Raw genomic sequence first — 22,317 nt, forward strand, 5'->3', positions numbered from 1 at the left:
TGCTTGGGTCAGCAAGGATTTTATGTATGTTTTATGAGCAAGAAAAATGACTAAGAATGGGAGATGGTTTTGCTGTCATGAAAATCCATCGCTGCATCATAACTAAAACCTGCAGCCAGCTGCCTCCTCCCCCCTGGCCACTGGGATATGCTGCCTGCCCTGTCAGAATCAGAACACCCGACTCACTTACTGTGAGTGCTGGAATCACTTCTTACAGCTTTTAGCTGTATCTGGCTTATTGATAACTTTCTGCTCTTCAGTTCTATTATTTATAGCAAACAGTGTGCCCTGCTGTAAAAACAAGCATAAAAACAGCCAGAACATGGTCCGGCTTGCAGTGTTTTGCAAATACAGATGAGGTAAGAAGAACCATAAAAGCTTCTGAGGCCTGTTGCTTTTTCCCCTTTGAATCCATCTGTCATAAAATTTCATAGAAGAAGGGATATGCTGCAAACTCAGAGGTAAAGATAATGCACTCATTGCTGCTGCTGTTTGTGAGATCTCTGACATTCCAGCAGTAAATTCAGGTCTTGTGGTCATTATGGAAGAAGGGTTTTTTTTAAAAACCAGCTTGTACATTGTGCATAGCATTTGATACACCTTCCTCTTTCAGGGAATGCAGAAAGGCACTGTGAGCTGTGCAGGGGAAGGCAGAGAGGCAAGTGCTCTGAGTGTTAGGAAGGCTATAGGCAAAGCAAAGCAGGGAAATCACATCACTCCGGTGTGCACCTCGTGCTTAGTGTGAGCTGAAATCATACTGGCAGAAACAAGTCATGTAGAAAGTTCTTTTACACTCTGATGAGTGTAAAAACATAGCAAACCTATTTCTCTTGTTGTGCTTAACTGTTAAAGGAATCCATCACACTGCTGCTCAACGTGCGTGTGATATCTTTCCCAATAGATGGGTGCAGGATGATGTTTGTTGATCACATGCGTAATGGTGCGATGTAAACAGGGATGCAGCACTGTTTTCCCTCAGAAATCTGCTGCTGCCTTTGCTGCTCCTGATTTTCCAGCAAGAAGTCAACTGTGCAATATATTCACAGCTAGAGAGTGTTTTGAGAAACTAACCGTGGCTGAAGCATAATTCTGTATGAGAGAGGATCTCGTGCTGTGTCAGCAAGCTTCCTGCCCATCGTGGCACACTGTGCCTATGGATGCTGCTGCCGTTGCTGAGAGGTGCCATAGAAAAAGGATTCTTTCTCTCAGGATGGAGTAGGTATTTCAAAGCACCCAAATCCCTGGTGCTGTGCGCACAGATAGCAAACAAAGTGATACAGTCATTCTGCATGTCTTGACGCCGAAGTATAGGTGAATAATGGGAAGGCTGGCAGAGTGCTCTAATGTGATAAGTTACAGTAATACAGCCATACCGTTATGAAGATAACAATGCAAAAGAAACCAACAAATATCAAAGCCAAAGCAGAGAATATCTTAAATGCTGGCTGTGGAAAGCTGCTGCTGTGACTGTAGGAGAGAACACAGCCCTACATGGCGCTCACTGGGAGGGCTGTATGCACAGTGTGTGCACAGGTAGACGGCCCCGCAGCCAGTGCTGGGCCATAGAAGCAGTTCTGCTTTTCTCTTTCTTCTTGTAGCTTTTGAGCGAGTTCTAGAAAATAGCTGAGGCAATATGGAAGGAGAGAAAGACTGAAATAAACATTGATTTTTACAGTGTAATAATTTATGGTACCAACTTAATAAGTGGTGCGACACGAACAGTTCACCATCCATTTATCATGTGTTGATAGTTTTTGATATGTGAATTTTTAACACCACTGCTCCCTTTGATATAATAAAGGACCTGCCAACATTCCCATTAAAAACATTAGATTTTAGGACTTCCTGCTCTGGCTATCAATAGCAGTATATGTAAGCTATGAATTAATATGCAGAATAGCAATAAGCAATGACTTATTCCAGCAGCTATAAAAAATACAAATACAAAAGAGACTTTGACATTTCTGAACTTCAGGAGGACATCCTCTTCCTTCCAGAAGAAAAGGCTGATGAGCCCTTCTCATGACATCCACCATAAAAGGTTTACAAATGAAGAGACGGCTCCTGAACTTTAATAAATCAGCTTAATTCCTTAGATAACAATAAGGAGACAGCAATTTACATTAAAATGTTCTGATGAGAGTTGTCTTGAGCTGCAGTTTGCTGGCATAACATCTCCAGGCTAATCACATATACTTTCAGTAGCTACAGTGTGGTTAAAGTCAGGGAAATGGATGTACAAAAATAGCATCTGAGAGCCCATGTTTGTTCTCAGCTGTTCCATCTCAAGGACTCCCCAGACCATTTTGGCCAGCATAGAGGTCACATCTGAGTCTGGTGACTGCAAGCCTTTCAACTGGGCTTCAGATAATAGCATCAAGTCAAATTATTTCTGCTTCTCACATCACCTTCGTCTGAATCATAAGAAAAGATCACACAACAAAACAGCTCTGAAACAGAACAAAGAAATCTGACATTCTTTAGCTGTCTGACTTCACCATACCATCTGCAAGCAGCCCGGCTTGACAGTGAAATCATACACACACATTTCAAGTAGTTATGATAGACGTCAAGGTTGTCCATACTTGCTTTATTTAGTGAAACCCACTTTAAAGAAGGTGGATGCTAATGATTTCCAACATACGGCTGTTTTAGCTAACAAGTTTTTGGAATGCTGGAACTTCTTCAGGATATCTCTGGACCACAGTCCTGCGAGCTCAGTGCTCAGGGTTAGGTCCTACTGTCAGTGAGCAATAGTGGGCTTCTTTACTGTTCTGCCTTATGGGCCGAGGGAGCATGTGGAGGCAAGAGTGTTTTCATTAAATGCCTTCTCAATAGTCTTAAGCTGTAGTGCTTGTTCTAATAAAAATACCTATGGGAGAATTTACAGCTTCTGCTTCCACCAACAGCTACAACGTGGTTATTAAGCCGTGCATTGGGAATGCAAACGGAGCACCTAGCAGCAAAAAGGCTGCATCAGTCATCATTTCATCACACAGCTGGGTGTTGCCAGGGCCAGGCCTTCACTTGGCTATTCAGGGAACATTACTGTACAGCCATTTAATTGACTAGTTCAGAGAGCAGTCTGCACTAAATGAACTGTCCAGCTTCTAAGCCTGAAAGGTTCAGCCTCCCCTCCATCCTTTCCAGAATGCACACGAAAACCTCTACTGAACGAAGACTCAGAAATGGTCTCACCTTCCTGCCGTGCTATCTTAAAGAGCCATAAAAAGACAGACATGGAGAAGATAACTTATGAATAATAGGGTAGGACTGAAAAATAAGTTAGTTGTGTTAAATTCTATTTATATCCACAGTTTGTCAGGGATTGCAATAAAAAGAGTTTATGATTTTGTTTGTCTTACCCAAGATTGTAGGGGTTTAATGTACCATTTTGGAGTTGTTAAGCATTTTCATTGTGACACTTGATCTCTGTGTTTATACTTTATTACTGCAGATTGCTTACAGAGGGGAGAGGGAACTGTGAAATTTCCAAAGAAATTACAGTTTGTTGCTTTTTCAGTAACTGGATCATTTAAAAGCTCCCTTTTTAGTAAGAAATAATGACTCACTTTATTTAGAGACTATTTAAAATGCTCTTGAGGTATCTATTGGATATCTCAAAATAACAGATAAATCAGTAGCAGACTTAAAATTAGTCTTACACTGTTATATTTTACAATATTTTCTATATTATGATCCACATTATACATCTCTTGCATGTTAGGAAGAGAGAAATCTGTTTCCAAAGCTGTTCCTGGCATAACCAGTCTTACCCCCCAAAAAACCTGCCAGGATTTGTCTTTGCAGCACGAACTTGGTTTATTTGGGTGGTTGTGGATGGCCTCTGATAGGCCAGAGCTCATTTCAACAGTGTTTTCCTCTTTCAGTGTTGAAGAGGAATTACAGTAGAGAGGTGGTTGTTCATCTGAATTTCCAACTAATTAAACTGACCTAATACCTGTCAAAAATAATTAGGATAAAAACTGCTTTCTTAAAGCAACTCTTTCAAGGTGGGAAGCCAGTACTGAGGGATGGATGCCTCGTGCATTGGGCACTGAAACAAGTGTGGCAGTGGAGTTGTGCTCCCTGAGCATCTTCTGCAGCTTCTGTTGGGATTCTCCATCCCAGGAAAGGACTTGTCCATCTTTGGAATGACAAGAGACTGCTTGGGGTCTGTTACTGTTCTGATGATGGACACAGCTATGAGGATTCACTGAAACTCCCAAACCAGTGTGGGCAAACAGCTGGTCCTGAATCAGAAAGCAGTTTTGTTGGAAGCTCAACTCCAGGTTTGAGCAGATCTGCAGGGTTAATTCCAGACAGACTCTGTGAGGAAGGCACAAGTGCCTCATTGCTTTTACTGATAGAGAACCTCAGTTACCTTCTGCTTAACAGGAGTGGCTGTGGGTACGGGGACAAATCCCAGTGTCAGCTCTCCAGACTGTCCCAACCGCCAGCACCGCAACGCTTTATCTTCTTTGGCCTTGAACCTTGTTATTCAAAATAACATATAATAGTAAAGGAGCATTTTGAGTGATTTTGTTAGAAATACATCAGGCTGTCTAACAGTTTATTGGCATCAATAATTCCCTATTAAGCCCTCTACACCCATTATGGTTTGTGCTTCCACTTTTTTTCCGTGTTAGTTTCCAGGCAACCAGCAAGAACTGAATTACATTAAGCTATTAATTCAGGACTGCACGCCAGCTCGGGCTTCTTCTGCTGATTTGCTCCTCTCACATGCAAGTTTCCTCATAAAAAAACCCTTTTTTATTGGTTTAATCTTCAGTGACACTCAGTCCAGAGAACTGATTTGAAAATTGCCGTGCTGAGCCTGATTTTTGTTTCTTGTTTGTTTGGGTTTTTTTATGCTTGCTGGTGAGGTTTGTTCTGGGTGTAGGATAAAGCAGAAGTCTGTGAGGAGGGGTTGATGTTAGCCACCATAGATACAGCTAGATACGGTTTTCTTTAATGCTGTGTAAGACATGAGCTCATACTGAAATCTTGCATGGCGAGAACATCTCTGTTATCATTAAAGAGAAGTAGTTTCCATGTTTCGCTCCATCACTAAATGCCTGTAGCACTGGGAAAGGCACTGGCTCCAGACCCAGCTGAAAGCAATATCTGCAGGTGGGACAGAGATTTGGAGACAAAATTTGGTAATGCCTAATGACTATGAGCCCTGAAATCCAACTTATGCTCTACATTGAGTTACCATCTATTTTATTGTGAGGCCAGGAATGTCATTACCCATTTCACAACCTATATTCAGTAGGGACAAGCACAGACTTCAGGTACTTCTACTGTCTTTATCTCAGCCTGTTTATTGGTGCCTGTGAGTTGAAGAGGTCTGTGATACAAGAGCTGGTGAAATACAGAGAGTCCACAATTAGAGTAATCAACCTTAATGAAAAGAATTTGTCTTCACCCACAGCCAAAAATAACAACAAACAAGTGATAAATAAGTAAATACCATATGAGACCGAAACCAAAACAAGACACCATTTCAGATAAGGATTCTATGGCCTGTAAAATAGTTGAGCTAGACAGAATTTTAAAAACAGTGATGTGTTTTTTTTCCTAATTAATTTTAAATAAACCACTGTTTTGAGCTGTTTTCAGTTTTATAGAGGTCTGTCATAAGAGTTTGAATCATTGCAATTCGGACCATGAATGTTAACCATTACTTCATGAAACTTAACTGGAAAAACCTCTAAAGGGATGTTTTCTGTTTGTAAGGAAGGTGCATATGATCTATGCTTTTCTCTGTTGGAAGACGCCATCAGAAGCTGTACTGCTAAAAAGGATTTTTATGCCTCATCGGTTGCTCAGTTATCTTGGAGCAGTTATACTGAGCAGACTAATTTTTTGTTCCCCATTCCATTGATCCTATGGTGTAAGTGCGGCCATCCTGAGGGCGTGAGCTTCTATCACCATACCCAAACCCTGTGGTAAACATGTTCAATCTAATCACGTTCTCTGTTTCTGGGACATATTTTATTAAACGTTTTCATCACTTTCAACCCTCAACAGATTTATTTCTGCAATTAGAGGACTTGCTATTTACCAGGAGAAACAATGCTGGCAAAAAGACACCTTGCAGCAACGTAACTCAAATGAGTTACCACTAATTTCACATTAATAACACAACTAATTCCTTTTCTACAGGTTAGGAACGTGCCCCATGTCAGAAACCTTTGGAAGCATTTCAGAAATACTGAAATGTGGCAGTCCAGTTAAATATGATCAGATGTATAAGGTAAGGAAGCAATCTCTCTCCCAGATCTGTGTTCAGTAATGAGATATTTTTACTTAACAAAGTCTCTACCAGATGGTGTTTCTAAATTTTGAATATTAGGTCTGGTTGTGAATGAGGCCTCCACACGGTTGGATATACCGCGGATGAGATGCTGCATTTAAGCTGTGGGTAAGAGCTCATATGCTGCTCCTCCTGTTTGCAGTGAGGCAGCAGTGACAGAGGTGGCATCAGCACCAGGACACTATCATGCCAGCAGCCACTGTTAGCAGGCTCACCCATCCTCCAAAAGCCATGTCTGTGGGTGATACCTGGGACACCTGAGCTCTTCAAAAAGCTCAGCTGTTCATCCTATGCTTTCTGAAATGCATCTTCATGTATCAGACTGGTTTCTTAGTCATCACAGCACGCAACTATGAAAGCCTGTGCTCAGCACTGCCACCTTCACCAGCCAATTTTCTTGATGAAAAGAAACTCATTAGTTTGAAAGAATATGTTTCCTGTGAATTCATGTTGCCTTGGCATTAAGAAGCAGCTCTGATGCCGTTTACCAACCAAGTCTTTATCAGCAGCCTTGTGGCTCCCTGGAGACAGAAGACTGGAGACAACACCCCAAGTCCCCAAACCCAGCAACACGGCACTGCTCTATGCTCTTTTGCTCAGTGGTCACTTTGCTAAAGCATTCAAACCTTCTGGTTGCCCTTCGTAAACAGGCTTTTGTAAATACTGACCATTGCTTTGTCCTGTTCCTAAAGTCCTTTTCCAGTACTGCTCCTCTTTCAGTCATGTCATGGACATGAAACATCTACAGACTGCATCTTCACAGTACAACTTCTCTTCTCCATAAGGGAAGCAAGGTGGGGGTTGCTGACCTGGAAATGAGGGTAGCCTGGTGACTGCACACAGAACTCAGGAGAGCAGCTCTGGGGAAACATTAGCCAGGGAAAGCGAAAGATGAGAAACTGTAGTTAGGAACTTCTGATGGGGTTTGAATCACATTCACATGCTTTTCTATTTCTCATATGTTTGCAAGTTTTACTGCCATGGTCTCCCAGAGCGGTGTGAATTAGCAGGTACGTTATTCCTATGCAGAAGATGAACTGTGCTGAGAAGGAAGGAGATTGCTCCCCAGGGCCCTACCCAGGAAAGCTGCAGAAAACCAGGGAGTGAATGCAGGTCCCAGGGGCTCTGAATAGCCCTGCCACATACTGCCTTAAGGGCTGGGAGCTGGGAGCAGTGAGCTCGGCTCAAGTTTTAAAGCTCAATTCGCATGATGTATGCTAACTGAAACAGGTCCGTTTTAGACAAAACGCTCCCTGCCTCTCATAGAGATCCAGCAGCTTTGCAGCTCTCTCTGCATTGCTTCCAGTGCTTGCTAAGTGGGAGAATTTGGGGAACTTTCAGATTGAGAATGAAAGTGAGAAATCATTGAACGCCCAGAGATCCAATGGGAGGGAGACTGATGGAAGGGTCGTTCTCGGGTGGTTGGTTTTACTGCTGGTTGTAACCTTTCTGTGAATGCTTTTCTAAGAACACATTGCAGGAGAAGGCAAAGATTTCTTTCAGAGTGAACTAAATAAGAAATTATAGCCCTTGAATGAGAATTGCATCCATAAAATGCAGAGTATGTGGCACAGTAGAGATGGGACCATTGTCCTAAAGTGTTTAGACCTTTAGATTTCCAGACTCTGTTCCTATGATGTGAAAAATATCATAATTGTATCAGTATAGGCATGGAAAATGAACTTCAAAACACTTTGATGAGTTGAGCTTAGTTCTGGTGGGAATTAAGAAGGAGAACTTTCAAGTAATTTACTTTTGAAATGCCTTCATAGCTTTTGCTTCATAAAAACAGGGAGAGAGAAAATGATAGTAAAAATTCATATTTTGGAAACGGACATTCTCCTCTCTGGCAGTAAAAACTAAAGGTAATTTGCTCTATTTCAAAAAGATTGTTAGCAGTTACTGTGATTTCCAGTGATGTAGCTTTAATGTTCAACACATTTTAATCTTGCCAACCATAAAACATTCCTTTGATGGTAAGCTGATGATCTGCGTGTTTGAGTCAGAATTCATGTGTGGAATGAACGCCTTGGTGAAACGGATACACAAAGAAACCTCATGTAACCAGGTGGTTGCCTATGGCCATGGGGCCGTGCACCCACACCCCTGTACAGCCATGAGCCTTCTGCCAGCACCAGCACTGCCATGGTTAACACCTCGCCCCCACAACCAGCGGCACTTGCCAGATGCCTGTGTTGATGTGGGACTTCCTTATGTAACGTACTTACTGCTGAAATACCTAAGTGTAAATGGAAAAGTTAAGAAGAAAATGCAAGAAAATAAACCAAAGACATTTTGTTGTTGCTTTGCCTTGGTGATGCAAAAAGGGATGCTGGCTGTGCCTGACCTGTTGGGTGCTGGCTTTGGGGAGCTCGAGGTCACTGTTCATGGGGAGACTGAGTGAGGGACCCCCTGTCAGCCCCACTGGGAGGGGCATCTTTGGTTCTTCACCTGTTGACCTGAAAAAATATCATTTTAAGTTATGCTTAGGCCCACTAATTCATGAAGAAACCAGTTTGACTCAACAGGAAGCAAACTTAGCCTATGGATAAAATAGTTTAATTTCAACTTGAGGGAATATCTACCTCAGGATGTTTTCCTTCCTCATGTGCTTCATGTTTTTTCCTGTCTTTCACTGGTTCCTCTTTTCCTTAAAATCTAATGTTTTTAACATTTCTCTTCCCTGCAGAGAATGAAAAGAGAAGTTGCCAATGAATCAAATAACAAAAACAGCCCAAAGTGTTTGTCTGGGACCCCAGACCAGGTGGGTTTGTGACAGTTAGCAATGGGTCCATGCTGCGGGGCTCCAGCCAGGGCTGTTTCTCACTCATCAGCTGTCCCCCCAATTAAATTAACCGTCCGAAATTAACATACGTTCCAGCATCACTCTTTAAATTTCATTTTCTGTTTCTTTAAACTAAATTACCTTTAATAAAATTTAAAAAAAAACTCATAAAAAGAGGATTTATTCATGTCTACTAATGCCAACCCTGAACTACCATTTATGTTTTAAAAGCTTTGGTTTGATTTAGCCAGAGTTAAACCCCAAATTAATGGAGAGAGCAGACCAGGAATGGGAGAAAACTTCCGAGCTTATAGATAATGCAAAACACTATCGGTGTAGGTAATTAAAGAAAGAAGAAAACCTCTCCCATTCTAATTCAGAAACAAATGATGGGGAAATGAGAACTGCTGTGGGAACATTTCATTTCCCAATAGTAAAAGCTTGTTTATATCTGGGTCAAGGAAAAAAAGTTGCTAAAATTAAGCAACACTTCAAAGTTTGGATTTATTACACGTGAGTGGGGCTCAGTAAGAAGTACTGAACTGTCACGTGATGCCAATGATGTTTTCCTAGTAGGATGTTTTTTGGTTTTTTTTTTGGTTTTTTTTCTAGAATGTTTAAAACAAAATTAATTCTTATGTTCTCGTCCTGTAAATATCCACACCAGTTTTTCATCTTTCATTTGCAGGATTCATCTACATTTATGGAATGCAATCCATGACCTGCAGGTTGGGTACTCAGTGTCCAGTCCGACCTGCACCTCAGAGGCTCCACACTGCACTTCTGGTAGAGCTAAGCTGGGAAGGAAGTTTCATAGCAGATGTTTTGTAGTGAAAGACACCCAGTCTCCAAACAGTAGATGTGCTTTCCAGCCCAGCAGAGGTCTTCTGAGGTATCTCCTTGCCTTTTCAATTGACATGGGTCCCACTTTTTGTGTCTACCTTTGCTTTAGGGACAGCACACTCACAAGGTGTCCTGTTACTTCTGGTAGCAGGATCTGACCTGCTGTTCCTTGCTGGGATTGCTTAACCCAGTGTTCATAATGTTATTTGTGTGGAAGTTTGTGAAAATCCAGTCCTTTATTAAACAGGTATTTAACAGATGCTCAGTGACACGCAGCAGCCCAGTTTAGCATCCCTTCCAAAGTGCACTGTGTGCAACTGGAAGAACTCCTTATTTTACAAATTACCTTAAAAATTCAAAACAGCAGTATGAAATTCCATCACATTTAGTGCCACTGATTGTGGAGGCCCTCAAAAAACCCAGCTCCAGATTTTCCCCTCTGTGAAGCTGCCTTGTGAATAACAAAACCTGCATTGTTCTTGGGTGTTCTTCTGAATTTATTTTCTGTCATCTTCTTAAGGAAAGAAAATACAGCTTCTCTCACTTCGCACCCTTTGGGACAGCAACCGCAGATGAAGAGCAAGCAATCAACATGTCAGGATAAAATTAGATTGCCACAGAGAACAGGGTTTGATCCAATATCTGTATCAGATTTTGTTCTTGGCTGTTCACATGGCAATAAAATACTTTTTGTTTGTTGCCCACAAACATGCTCCAAGAGCAGCCCCATCACACCCCACAGGCACCCAACCCAGAGCAGAGCCAGCCCCGAGGCAGGTACAGCTGCTCCACAGTCCTGGTCCTACATGCCAAGCTGCCCCTATGGAGCATCTTCATGGGGCACGGGCTGCAACTGCTGCAATGCAGCTTGCATATAACCCACCTACATGCTGACATCCCTTCGTCTAAGTCATTTCAAGAGTTAATAGTATTTCTTTCTGTTTTGTTGTAAAAAGCAGAAATATTGAAAATGTACAGTTGCAAATTTCTGATTTGGATCAGAAAGTTTGCTTTAGTTAACCTGAAGCATCTAAACTAACTGAGGATTAAATCAATTTTTTCTTGGGTGTACAATATGCCCATGGACTTGATTTAGCAGCGGGTCATTGAAGTAAGGGTACTGTGGTTAGGCTGAGGTTGGGCTTGATGGTCTGGAAGGTCTTTTCCAACCTGATCAGTTCTATGGTTCTATGGTTCTATACTGATACACACAAGCTCTCTTCCTATATCACCTGTGGCACACTCAGTCAGTTAAGGGATTTAACCTTGTTCTGCTTGTACTCAGATGCAGGATTCATGTGAGGAGACTGCAAGGATGTCCTCTGCCTCTGTGTTATTTCAGTCCTCAGACCTGCTCTTGCTGCTCTGTCAGTGGCTTTCAAATTAATGATCTGATCTTTAAAATTAATGAGTTTTCATTGACCTCCGTGGAAGTGGATCAGATCTGAGCCTGTCAGCCTGCCTGGCACTTCTCATCAGAGCTGGATCTGGAAGCAGCTCACCTACTTTTACAACCAAGCCCAGCACCTCTGAGCACATCGCCTGAAGCCACATCCTTCTGATCTCATTAATTTAGCCATGTGTGTCCTGCTGCTCCAGGCCAAAGGGTTTTTAGTAATGAGAATTTTGGTTTTGTTCAGCAGTTGCTTCAAGTTATTTGGGGTTCCTTTCCATGTCAGTTTAGCTCCAGAAACCTGCCTGGCAAGCTTGTATTAGCTCAGGATTTCCTGGGAGAGGAAATTGAGCATCTATATTTTCCCAGTCCCTAAATGAGATTTGAAAAATCTCATTTCAATAATTACAATAACAAAGAATCCCATAAAACAAAAATAATAATAATAAGTGGATTAGCACATGGGGGATGGAGACCTTTACAGACACGGCAAAATATTTGCTTTTCCTGTGGAAAACGTAGCAAATCTTGAAGAAGAAGTGCTCAGAAACTGCTAGGCTGTCACTTGGGACATGGAAATCTCAATAGCTCAAATCTCAATCTCAGTGATGAGCACAGCCTGCAGCACATCTTGATTTGGTTTAAACATGCTTTCATATGGCTGTGATGGACAGGCAGAAGGAGCTGGGAGAGGAGCAGCGGGTGGGGAAGGAGGGCTGTGCCATCAAGAACAGGGCAGGGACCCCCAACCAGTGCTAAACCTCATAAACCAGACACAAATTCTGCCCTGGGAGGAGCACCACAAGAGCCCCAAAAGCAAGGAGAAGCATCTGCATCCCTATCAAAAGGACACAACCAAGAGACCTTAAAAATGAAGAATGCTCATGATTTCTGTCATAAAATGTTCTAACGTGACCTCACAACCTAATTTCTACAGCCATTGGAGTAGTGAGAATTACATAAGATCCTTGCTATTTGTTTTATGTGATGCTTAACTCGTATCCTCAATGATTCATTATTAAGATTTGTCAGAACTAATTAAGATGAGTGCCAGCTGTGATAGTGTTTGATGTCACGGCACCTTGCTCCACGGAGTGCGACCGAGGTGGCTCGGAGCATGCAGTCAGCTAATAGCAAGCAGTGCTGGGCAGCTGGTGGCCAGCCTCATCCGAGCTGCTCACAGAGGTGAAGCTCTTTAGCAGCCCCTGGGGATGTGGTGCTTCTGTGTATGACATTCAGTTTTCAGTAACTCTATTTAAAACAAAAAATCATCATCAACAAAGAGAAAATTAAGTTACACATACAACTTTCTGTCGTGCAGCAAACCAACACTCTTTATTTAAATAAAAGCAAGTAAATACCAAAAATAGCATAAGTTTTAAAGTCAGGAAGGGTGAAGATGCAGTTTTGGTTACGGCTTTGACTGTGAATTTCAATTCTGATGTGAGCTCTCTGGTGGGCCCCCCTGCAAGCAAGTTGCCAACTAAACCTCTCTGGCCCTGCTTTCATACAGGTGAAGTTAATCACGACATAACCAATGTGCAGCTGTGTACTCACTGCTCCTAAACAAGCAGCTGATGGGGTCTGGGGGCTGACTGCTGCAGGGGCGGGGGGGGGCGGGGGATGAACAGCGGGGAATGGGCTCAGTGGGAAAGCACGGAGCGTTTCATCCCTTCATTAAGGATGCCATCACAGCATGTGCAGAGTGGGTGGAAGGAGCAAGCGTGACTGGCTTTCCCAGAGGCTGATTTTGCAGCCTGGGTGTTTCTTTTTAGGTGGGTGTTGGGGCTTTTTGAGGGAAACACTGAAGAGGAGAAGGTGGGAGGAAGATACCTCCCATAGGGTACCCCGGCTCTGCACCTCACCATGGAGCTGCCCCTGGGGTCTGCCAGGTGGATCGTCTCCTCAATGAGCCCTGGGCAGGTGAAAGAAACCACCTGGTCTCACACCTGAGAGCGTGCAAAGTCTATCAGCATTGCAGGTGTTGTGGGGATTAAATGAATCAGAATATTCCTGGTAAATCAGAAACTGTGATAATAGTGAGTGTTTGAGAGGAAAAAGTTATTGTTCTCAGTGGACTGCAGGGATTGTAATGATTTGGCTGAAGTGCCCATCTAATAGAGCTGCCGCTTTGAAATATTTGCCATCTCAGAGGAACAGTTTTAAAGTGTCTCCTGCATAATTGATGGATTTGTTCTCCTCATATGCCTGGATGGCTCTCAGAGCAATGGGACAGGCACTGATGGCACTCTGAGGGGATGTGTGTCCAACATGGCCAGGGAACACGGGGAGATGCCTGGAGCTGACCCTGTGCCTGTTCTTGGGGGCTTCAGTGGCTTTTGTTCCCTACACCAGCCAAAGGAGGGGAGACCTGGCTTTCTTCTGGGATCAGGCCTTTCCAATGGGTCAAGGCTCTCTTGTGCCTGCCTGGTTCTGAGTGCGAGGAGATGAAGCAAGGCAGACTCAATGCACTCAGTGCCTGCTGTCCTGGGATCCTCATTTCAGAGGGAGCTGCTGGCCATCGTGAGCCAAAGGTAAGTGGGGGGTGGGGGGTGGGAGGCTGCATCAAAAGACTTGAAGGCTGGGAGAGAAATAGGACAAAAATGTATTAATTTTAAAACGTTGTTAACTGTAGTCGTGCAGCAGTGTGGAAGGTGTTATCCAGCCCTTGCACTGTGACTCAGTTTTCTAAGTGTGCTGCATTGATGGGCTCAGCTCACAGCCCTAACAAATGGGAGCTCTGCTGCAGTAGGTCAGCCACAGCCCCCGGCCCACAGCTGGGGGGCTTTGCTCCTCAAGTGCTAGCAGTGTGTGCAGAGGAGGTGGGACACAGGAAATGGCTGGAAATGGAAAATAACTGTGTGTGTAAATCTGTGGGCCTTTTAAAGCATAAGAAACAATGAAGTGTTCCTCTCCAAGAGGGAAGCTGAGGTCAGCCCGCTGAGCCATGCTGCTCCATCCATTTGGTTTTGTATGGGACCATAATGGCATGTTAGAGCAGAGTGCTAGGCCCAGGTGTTGTGTGTTCCAACACAAGGTACCCAGTGCATATTTCTGCATAGAATGAAGAACAACCCGTGCACTTATATTTACAATCTTCATGCATATATAATAAATATGCAGTCAATAATACATATTTAACACGTACAAATTCAACATTGTATTGTAATAGCTTATAATAACAATGTAAGTACATGAATGTGTTTGCTTACATAAGGTCAGATCTATCAAAAGATCCAGGCTGTCGCATCCTTGAAGAGGATTTGTTCTCCCCACCTCCCTGGCAGCCAGCACTGCACTGACACTTTCTCTTTGTAAACAGCTACAGCCAAACACTGAGTTAAGGATCAGGGCTTTATAGGAGCCTCTGCTCCAAAAATTCAGTGTTTTCCAAATGCCAGATAAGCAGGCGCTCTGGCTGCTGTCCCAACACTGACTTCACCCAACAAATTAATTGCTTGTACCATGTCCATTACAGTTGTTGCAAATGACCTCCAACCATGCATGGCAACAGCATGCTACATTACCAAAATGTGAAAGATTGTCTTATTTCTCTCTTCTGCTTTCCCACAGATCTTTGTTTTGCTTACATTGGTCCGTTGTAACGCGATTTTGTGTTCACGCTGCCAGCTGCCCACATAAGAGGAATATTTAATTATACAGCTTCTTTGAAAGTAGATACAGGTCAGATTCTCTTGTGATGGAAATGGTGCCGCTCCCCAGAAGGATGCTGATATCTTTCTGGCAATGTCTTTTCTTATCCATTACCAATTTGGCTGAATCCATGATCTTATTTGACAGACAAGTTGAGAATGTTTTTGACTATGCTTTTTGGATGTCTTTAACCACTAGCAGTTTACTTGTAAACATATTCTCTTGCTGAAAAGATCGGGCAAGGATTCCTGTGAAGTTCTGTTTTATGTCTTTGTTTTTTGGGTTTTATTGTGAAGCAAACCTTCCTGGTGGGAGGCAGAGGGGGTCCCCAAGGGTGGAGGTGTAATGGGTCCACAGGGACAGCACTGCTCTCCCCTATTGCTTTCAGGGATAGAAATGGAACAGCTTAACTCCTATCACACCAGGCCTACACCCTGCTCCAGTGTGAGCACAGTGCTCCAGCACTGAATTAGGGCATCTAAAGAAAGCGTTCACTGCTCTCTGGGAACTTAGTGAGTGACTTTTGCTGGGAATTTGATTTAGTGCAAGAATGACTAATTATGAGGTGAAATACTAAGTGTAACATTGAAACGACTTTCCCACCAGTAGGAAAAGAAAAATATGCTTCTATCAATATTCCCATTAAAAATATACAACGTTGTCACTCTGTGGCTTTACTGTAATAACATTACTTTCTGAGAGTCATTTCAGATTAGGGATACAAGTTTAATGTGATTTAGTATGTTGTAACTCTAAATCCTCACTGACAGCTTTAAGAGTGGGGAAGTTCAGCCTGGAGTGGACATAATCTGATGTAAGCTGAGGAACCAGGGGTGGAATCCTAGTGGAGGAGAACTGTTCTGGTGGGTGGTAGTTGAGAAGTGCTTTTAAGATCCAACAGGACAGGGGCTGCCATGCAGAGTGTGTTCTGAAGCACAGAGATGTTGTGATATGAGTGGCATGTTGAAGATGGTATTTAGCTGGTGTTGTTTCACCTCCAGGTATTCAATAATCCAAACCAAATCACAGAATCACAGAATGACCCGGGTTGGAAGGGACCTCAAGGATCATGTGGTTCCAACCCCCCTGCCTGGCAGGGCTACCAAACTTCCATGTTTATTAGATCAGGTTGCCCAGGGCCCCGTCCAACCTGGTCTTGAACAGCTCCAAGGACGGGGCATCCACAACCTCCCTGGGCAGCCTGTTCCAGGGGCCTAACCATCTCCTAGTGAAGAACTTCCCCTAACATCCAACCTAAATCTTCCCTCTTTTAACTTAAAACCATTTCCCTAGTCCTGCTATTGTCAGCCCTTTCAAAGAGTTTACTCCCCTCCTGGAGTAAGTTCCCTTCAGGTATTGAAAGGCTGCAATGAGGTCACCCCACAACCTTCTCTTCTCCAGGCTGAACAAACCCAACTCCCTCAGCCTGTCCTCATAGGGGAGGTGCTCCAGCCCCCTGATCATCTTCCTGTCCCTCCTCTGGACCCTTTTCAAAATCTCCATGTCTTTTTTGTACTGAGGGCTCCACACTTGGACACGGTACAACAGATGGGGCCTCACAAGAGCCGAGTAGAGAGGGACAATCACCTCCCTATCCTGCTGACCACCCTCTCCTGATGGACCCAGGATCCCATTTGCTTTTCGAGGCTGCCAGAGCGCACTGCTGGCTCATGTTGAGTCTTTCATCTATCAGTACCCCCAGGTCCTTCTCTGCCGAGCTGCTCTCAAGAACAACTCCTCCCAGCCTGTACAGGTGCCTGGGGTTCTTCCGGCCCAAGTGCAAAACCTTGCACTTTGCCGTGTTGAACCTCATTAGGTTCACCTGAGCCCAGCTTTCCAGCCTGTTGAGGTCCCTCTGAATGGCATTGTTTGGTGATGGCTGTTGAAATGACAAGTTCCTTCTAAGTAAATCATGGCAGTCACAGATATGCAGGTGATTTGGGCTATTGGCTTTACTTTCTTCTCTGCAAGCATTGGAACTGCCAACTGCATGCAATGGAAGAGGAACGCACACAATTAAGGGGAGATTACTAACTATTTTAAGACTTGCATTTATGGAGCAGGGAATAGAAAACTGGTAAAAGCAGGACTTTTTTCAGGCAGTGTCCAATCGAACGGTGGTATTTGATACCAGCAGATGCCATTGAAACCAGGTGGAAAAGGGCCGGGGCCTGCTTATGGATATCTCCAATATCCAGAGTAATTATTGACTAGATAAAATTCGGAATTAGAATAATTTTTCATGCTTCATGGCTTAAACCAATTCCTTTATATGAGAGACCAGGATAAGATTTGTGGTAGGAGCATATTAAAGGCATCTGTGTGCTGCAGAGCTCCTGTCTTTTCTTCTGCAGCATCTTCTGCTGTTCCAAGGCAAGATACTGGGCTAGGACAGATCCTAGGTCTACCTTGATCAAGTGTGTAATTTTCGATGTTCCCACAGGGAGTCTGCTGTGGAATACATAGACTAATTTTTTAGGTAACCAGGGTGTGATGAAAAGAACCATGAAGTAGACGGCAGATGGGTTTTCTGTAATTCTGAGAGGATAAACATGTTGAATGTAACTGTGGATTTGCCCAAGGAGGAAAGGAAAGGATAAAAAAGCAAGAGAGAAAAAAAGCAAGAAAGCTCTCAAAATGATGTGGCAACTTCCTGCAAAACAAGGCATGGATTTGCCAAAAAGAAAATAGAGGGAAAAAAACAACCTTAAAAAACATCTAAATTCATATAGTAGCATCCCACAAAACAATGTGGTCTACTAGAAAAGATGATTTATATTCATATACTTTCTGAAGCTTGAGCACTTAATGCAAGCTTTGAGTTGTGCTTGCAGCCTCTCCTGTACAGCCACTAGAGCTGGATTTTTTAATGATAATAAATACAGCAAAGATTCTTGATGAGGAGCTTCGAGTGGGCAAGAGGTAAATAAGTACTGAAGAGCTTACACTCAGTCACACACATTGAGATGTGGAAAGGGCTGAGGCTGATGTTATCAAGGAATGGTTCAGGAGGAACTGCTGGCACTGGGCAGCAGCTGAGCCCATGCACAGAGCTGAGACGTGTGTGAGCATTGCTGGTGCTGGCCGGGCAGCTTTGGCTGGTGGGGCTGGAGGATGAGGAGAGTCTGACCCTGTGGGCCCCATCCTATGTGTGAGATCTGCAGGGCAGCAGCGGGCAAGTACTGATCTGCTGAGGCAACGTGGCGGTGCTTCCCCTGTATGAGGAATAAAACTGATCCATCCTGGACCTGCTATGTATGCCAGTTCTGGCACTGCTCCCCAAGCACCCTCACTCAGGAATGTGTGTGTGAGGTGGAACTGAGGAGTAACAGCCTGGAAAACCTGGTGCTTGGCCTGGCAGGAACCAGACATCAGGACTGCATTTTGCATTACTCTTCACTTGGGAAGGGATCAGGACGTGGATCTGCTGGTCAGCAGGGAACAACAACAGGTGTCATCTTGGCTGTTACAGTTCGGGGCTGAATGGGACAAAACCCGATGTTCCAGCATCCTTCAGATCTTAGCGCACGGTACAAAATGGGTCTGGAGCTCTTAAAAAGAAGCACGAGATCAGCTGCGTTACTTCGGGTTCGGGAGTATGGGGTTACATCCAAACTCCTCCTCCTCACTGGCTCCGCTGGTATTAGCGGCAGGGAGGATGTGCTCTCCATGGCAGAGCCGGGCTCTCCGCTTTGATGCCGGGGGCTGACCGGAACGCCGCTGCCGGGACCGGGCTGGCCGCGGCTCCGTGGGGACTGGGGGCTCTGCTCGCCTCCCGCCCGCCCTGCCCCGGCTCCTGGACCCGGGGAACGAGGCTGCTCGCGCTCTGCACGCCCACGGCTCTGCCCATTTGCTCTCGGTTCTGCCCATCCATCCCCATCTCCGCACACCCCCGGTGCTGCCCGTCCATCGCCGGCTCCTCCGAACCGCGCTCCTCCACCTGTAGCCCCACGGGGCCGAACCGCCGGAGCCGTCGCTGCCGCCCGGCCCCGGCTCGGCCGCATCCTGCGCAGCGGCGGCCCCGGGGCGGGGCGGCGGAGGGGGCGGGGGGCGGAGAGGCCCCGGCCACCATTTAAAGCGGCAGCGGCGCGGCGCGGCTCCCTTGTGCCGAGCTGCCGCGGAGCGCGGCGGAGGCAGCGGCGGGCGGGAGCGGCCCGAGCCCCGCATCCCGCCCCGAGCCCCACGTCGCGCCCCGCCGGGCGGATGAAGGCGCAGGGGGCCGCGGGTCAGCGCCCGGGGGGAACCGGCAGCGCCATGCTCCGCCTGGGCAGGATGCTGCGGCTCCTGACTCTGGTGAAGTTGCCCTGCTGCCTGCTGGAGTTCCTGCTCTCCGAGGCGGCCCTGGGGCAGGAGATGTACGCGCCGCACTCCATCCGGCTGGAAGGGGACATCACGCTGGGGGGGCTCTTCCCCGTCCACGCCAAAGGTCCCCCGGGCGTGCCCTGCGGGGACATTAAGAAAGAGAACGGCATCCACAGGCTGGAAGCGATGCTTTACGCCCTGGACCAGATCAACAGCGACCCGGAGCTGCTGCCCAATGTCACTCTGGGCGCTCGCATCCTGGACACCTGCTCCCGAGATACCTACGCGCTGGAGCAGTCGCTCACTTTCGTGCAGGCGCTCATCCAGAAGGACACATCCGACGTGAGGTGCACCAACGGGGAGCCGCCCGTCTTCGTCAAGCCGGAGAAAGTAGTTGGAGTGATCGGGGCGTCGGGAAGTTCCGTGTCTATTATGGTGGCCAACATCCTCCGGCTCTTCCAGGTAGGGCTGCGCGGCGCCGGGTGGCGGAGAGCCGTGCCGAGCCGAACCGAACCGAGCCGTGTAGAGCCGCGCAGCGGAGGCGAACTCTGCCCGCGCCCCCTCGGGTGCTTCATTCGCTTCCCCTCCGGAGCCTCTCGTTTCCCTCCCCGCCGCTCGCTCTATCTCAGCATCCTCCCCCGTCTCCCTTCTCCACGGTGCATGGCACTTTCTGGATTTATCGCCCCATTTGCAAGAAGCAATCCGTGAAGGGAAAGGAGGAGAGGAAAAAAAAAAAAATAAAGGCTGTGATTGAGATGGGTTCGCATTAGAGAGAAATATGTCTCGGCAGCGGGGTACGGCCGAGCCGGGGGCCGGGGGGCTTCGTCCCCCATCCCCAGGGGATCCGCCGTTTGTGGGCGCTGCGCAGCGGGGGGACAGCGGCAGCACCGCCACCAGATGCATCGCGAGCGGCGGAGTTTCTCGCTTCCTATCCTCCGCCTTCGCATGCGGAAGATGCTGGTGGGGATATTTTTATTATTTTTTACGCTTTTTCTTTTTTTGCAGCGGGCGGAGATATCCTTCCCCCGCTTTTCCCGGCTGGAAACTTGTGGAGGTTTTCCCGGCAGAGCCCATCTGGTGTCAGCAGCCACCGCCGCTCCGCGTCCCCGTGGCCGGGGCAGCCGCGCTGCGCGGAACCTGGCCGGTCGCTCTGGTCTCGGTGCTGTCCGTGCTTCCCATAGAGCACGAAGGACGTGGTTCTGCTTTCCTCGCTCTCCTCCCCCGCCCGGCAGACTGCGGTGCGCTGAATGCCCGGCAATTTGCGCGGCCGTACCGGCGCTGGGATGCTGTCTCCGGAGGCTGCTGTTTGCGCGGCGCTTATTTCGCTCCGCACTTCTCGCATTGCCAATAGCTCTTCGTGGGCTGCGTGCCCGCTCCCCCCGAGCCGGGGCTGAAGTTGTGCCGGAGGACGGCACAGTGCCCCGGCAGCGAGCGGGCCGGCAGCTGTCCGTAACCGAGCCTCAGCCACGGGCAAATCCTAAGCGCTGAGATCCCGTTGGGAAGGGAAGCCCGGGCGCCCCGTAACACCGCCGTACCTGAGAGATCCTCGGTGGTGCTGATGTTACATAAGGGAGTTTGCAGAAAACGAGGCATTTGAGCAGTTCCTGCACGTAGCGAATATTTATATATATCTAAACATTTTAACATATTGTGACTAAGCATCTGTTCCAAATTGCTCTTTATCCAAATCATACAGAATGCAGGAGCTGGTGCACGCTGAGAGATCTCTCTGAATATGTATCTGCAGATTGGCTCTGCCTGCTTTAAGCACATTTTCTGTGCGCTAGAACTGTTCCCTCTCATCTTCTTGTCCTTCAAAGCACAGTTCAGAGCACGTCCCAGCCAGGGAGAAATAAGAGATATTTTGAGGTAGGAGCAGGAGAGGACCTGTTAAGCAGCAGAGTGCAGTTGTGCGGGGAGTGAGAAGATCGAGGTACTGCAAAGATACACAGCAACAAACTTGTTTTAACCTGCACGTTTGCTGAAATCTGTTTAGTATTCGTAGGTCCCTGCAGTGTTTGCTGACCCTGTGTTGAGGGGGTGGGGGCTCCCAGGCATTTGATTATATGCATTCCCCCCCCACCCCCCATGTCTCCTTTCATCTGTGGAGGCCTGTGATAAGAAACCTTACTGGTGGTTGCATTTCTCTGACAGTATTTTGGAAGAGAACCGAAGTGCTCACGTTGTACCTTAATGTATGGGGAAAGAAATAGATATAACTCACGCAGAGCACAGCGGGGTTTCCTCAGGCAGCTACTGATGCTTATGGGCTTTCTCTGCAGGAAGGGTAGGACTTGGGCCATTCCTCTTGCTCTCTGCATATGGAATTACAGCAGCCATGCGTGCAGCTCACCCATCTGCTCCTGATAGAGCACAGAGCTCTGGGAGCATCTTCAGCCAATGCCAACAGGTGCAGCAGCGGGGAAAGCTGTAGTGAGTTCCTCTGACTTGAATTCATCCGTGGCATTACTGTTTGAAGCTTTGCGGGAGCTTTTGTTTGGTTAAATAATAATAATAATAAGATGCAAAGGATCTGCACTAGATATGTTTGTTTATTTTTCATGTGATCAAAGGACAAGTCCAAGTCCTCCTTGCATCTCCTGGAGCTGAGTGGCACTCAGTGAGAGCAGCTGGGGTGGGCTGAGGCAGGGCTCTGCCTGGAGCCTGGGGAAGGGTTGAGCCCTACGAGGGATGCTACTCCCCGGCTGTGGCTGTGTGATGGAGTGGGTCACTGCTTTGTGGGGCACAGGGGATGTGCAGGTCGTTCTGTGACAGGTGCAGGAGCTACCAGGGAGGGCAGTATGCCTCCAAAGGCCAAGTGCACGAGGATTTCTCTTCCACAATGAGAGATTCAACCGTGCACAGGATTTAGAGGAAGGAAGAAGTCTTTTAGCCTGTATCCAGGGTTTGGTTTTGCTATCGGTTTGGTGTGGACCTCAAGCAAGATGCTTTGGTTCAGTATTTGAGAGCGGGATGCCAGCCAACCTGACTGACACCCTGCTGGGAGCATCCCGTGTT

At 46.4% G+C, this 22,317-nt stretch overlaps 1 protein-coding gene and 1 long non-coding RNA gene across 6 annotated transcripts in view; both read left to right on the forward strand.

Moving 5' to 3' along the window:
• The first annotated feature begins 1,091 nt into the window (after window positions 1-1,091).
• LOC107319748 lies at window positions 1,092-12,913 on the forward strand. The gene is made up of 3 exons (XR_004308830.1): window positions 1,092-6,262; window positions 9,012-9,086; window positions 9,796-12,913. It is a non-coding gene; the product is annotated as an uncharacterized LOC107319748 (long non-coding RNA).
• A 6,189-nt stretch (window positions 12,914-19,102) lies between these two features.
• Window positions 19,103-22,317, forward strand: part of GRM7 (glutamate metabotropic receptor 7) — a 211,397-nt gene continuing 208,182 nt past the window's right edge. For 2 of the 5 annotated variants that reach the window (XM_032447245.1, XM_032447246.1), the window contains exon 1: window positions 19,104-19,761. In XM_032447245.1, the coding sequence (XP_032303136.1) occupies window positions 19,201-19,761 (561 nt within the window). In that variant the 5' untranslated portion in view covers window positions 19,104-19,200. Of the gene's footprint in view, window positions 19,762-22,317 lie in introns of all 5 variants that reach the window. The other 3 variants (XM_032447244.1, XM_015875338.2, XM_015875339.2) reach the window with 3 other exon arrangements.

The sequence above is a fragment of the Coturnix japonica genome, chromosome 12 (assembly GCF_001577835.2).
Source record: "Coturnix japonica isolate 7356 chromosome 12, Coturnix japonica 2.1, whole genome shotgun sequence".
NCBI lineage: Eukaryota > Metazoa > Chordata > Aves > Galliformes > Phasianidae > Coturnix > Coturnix japonica.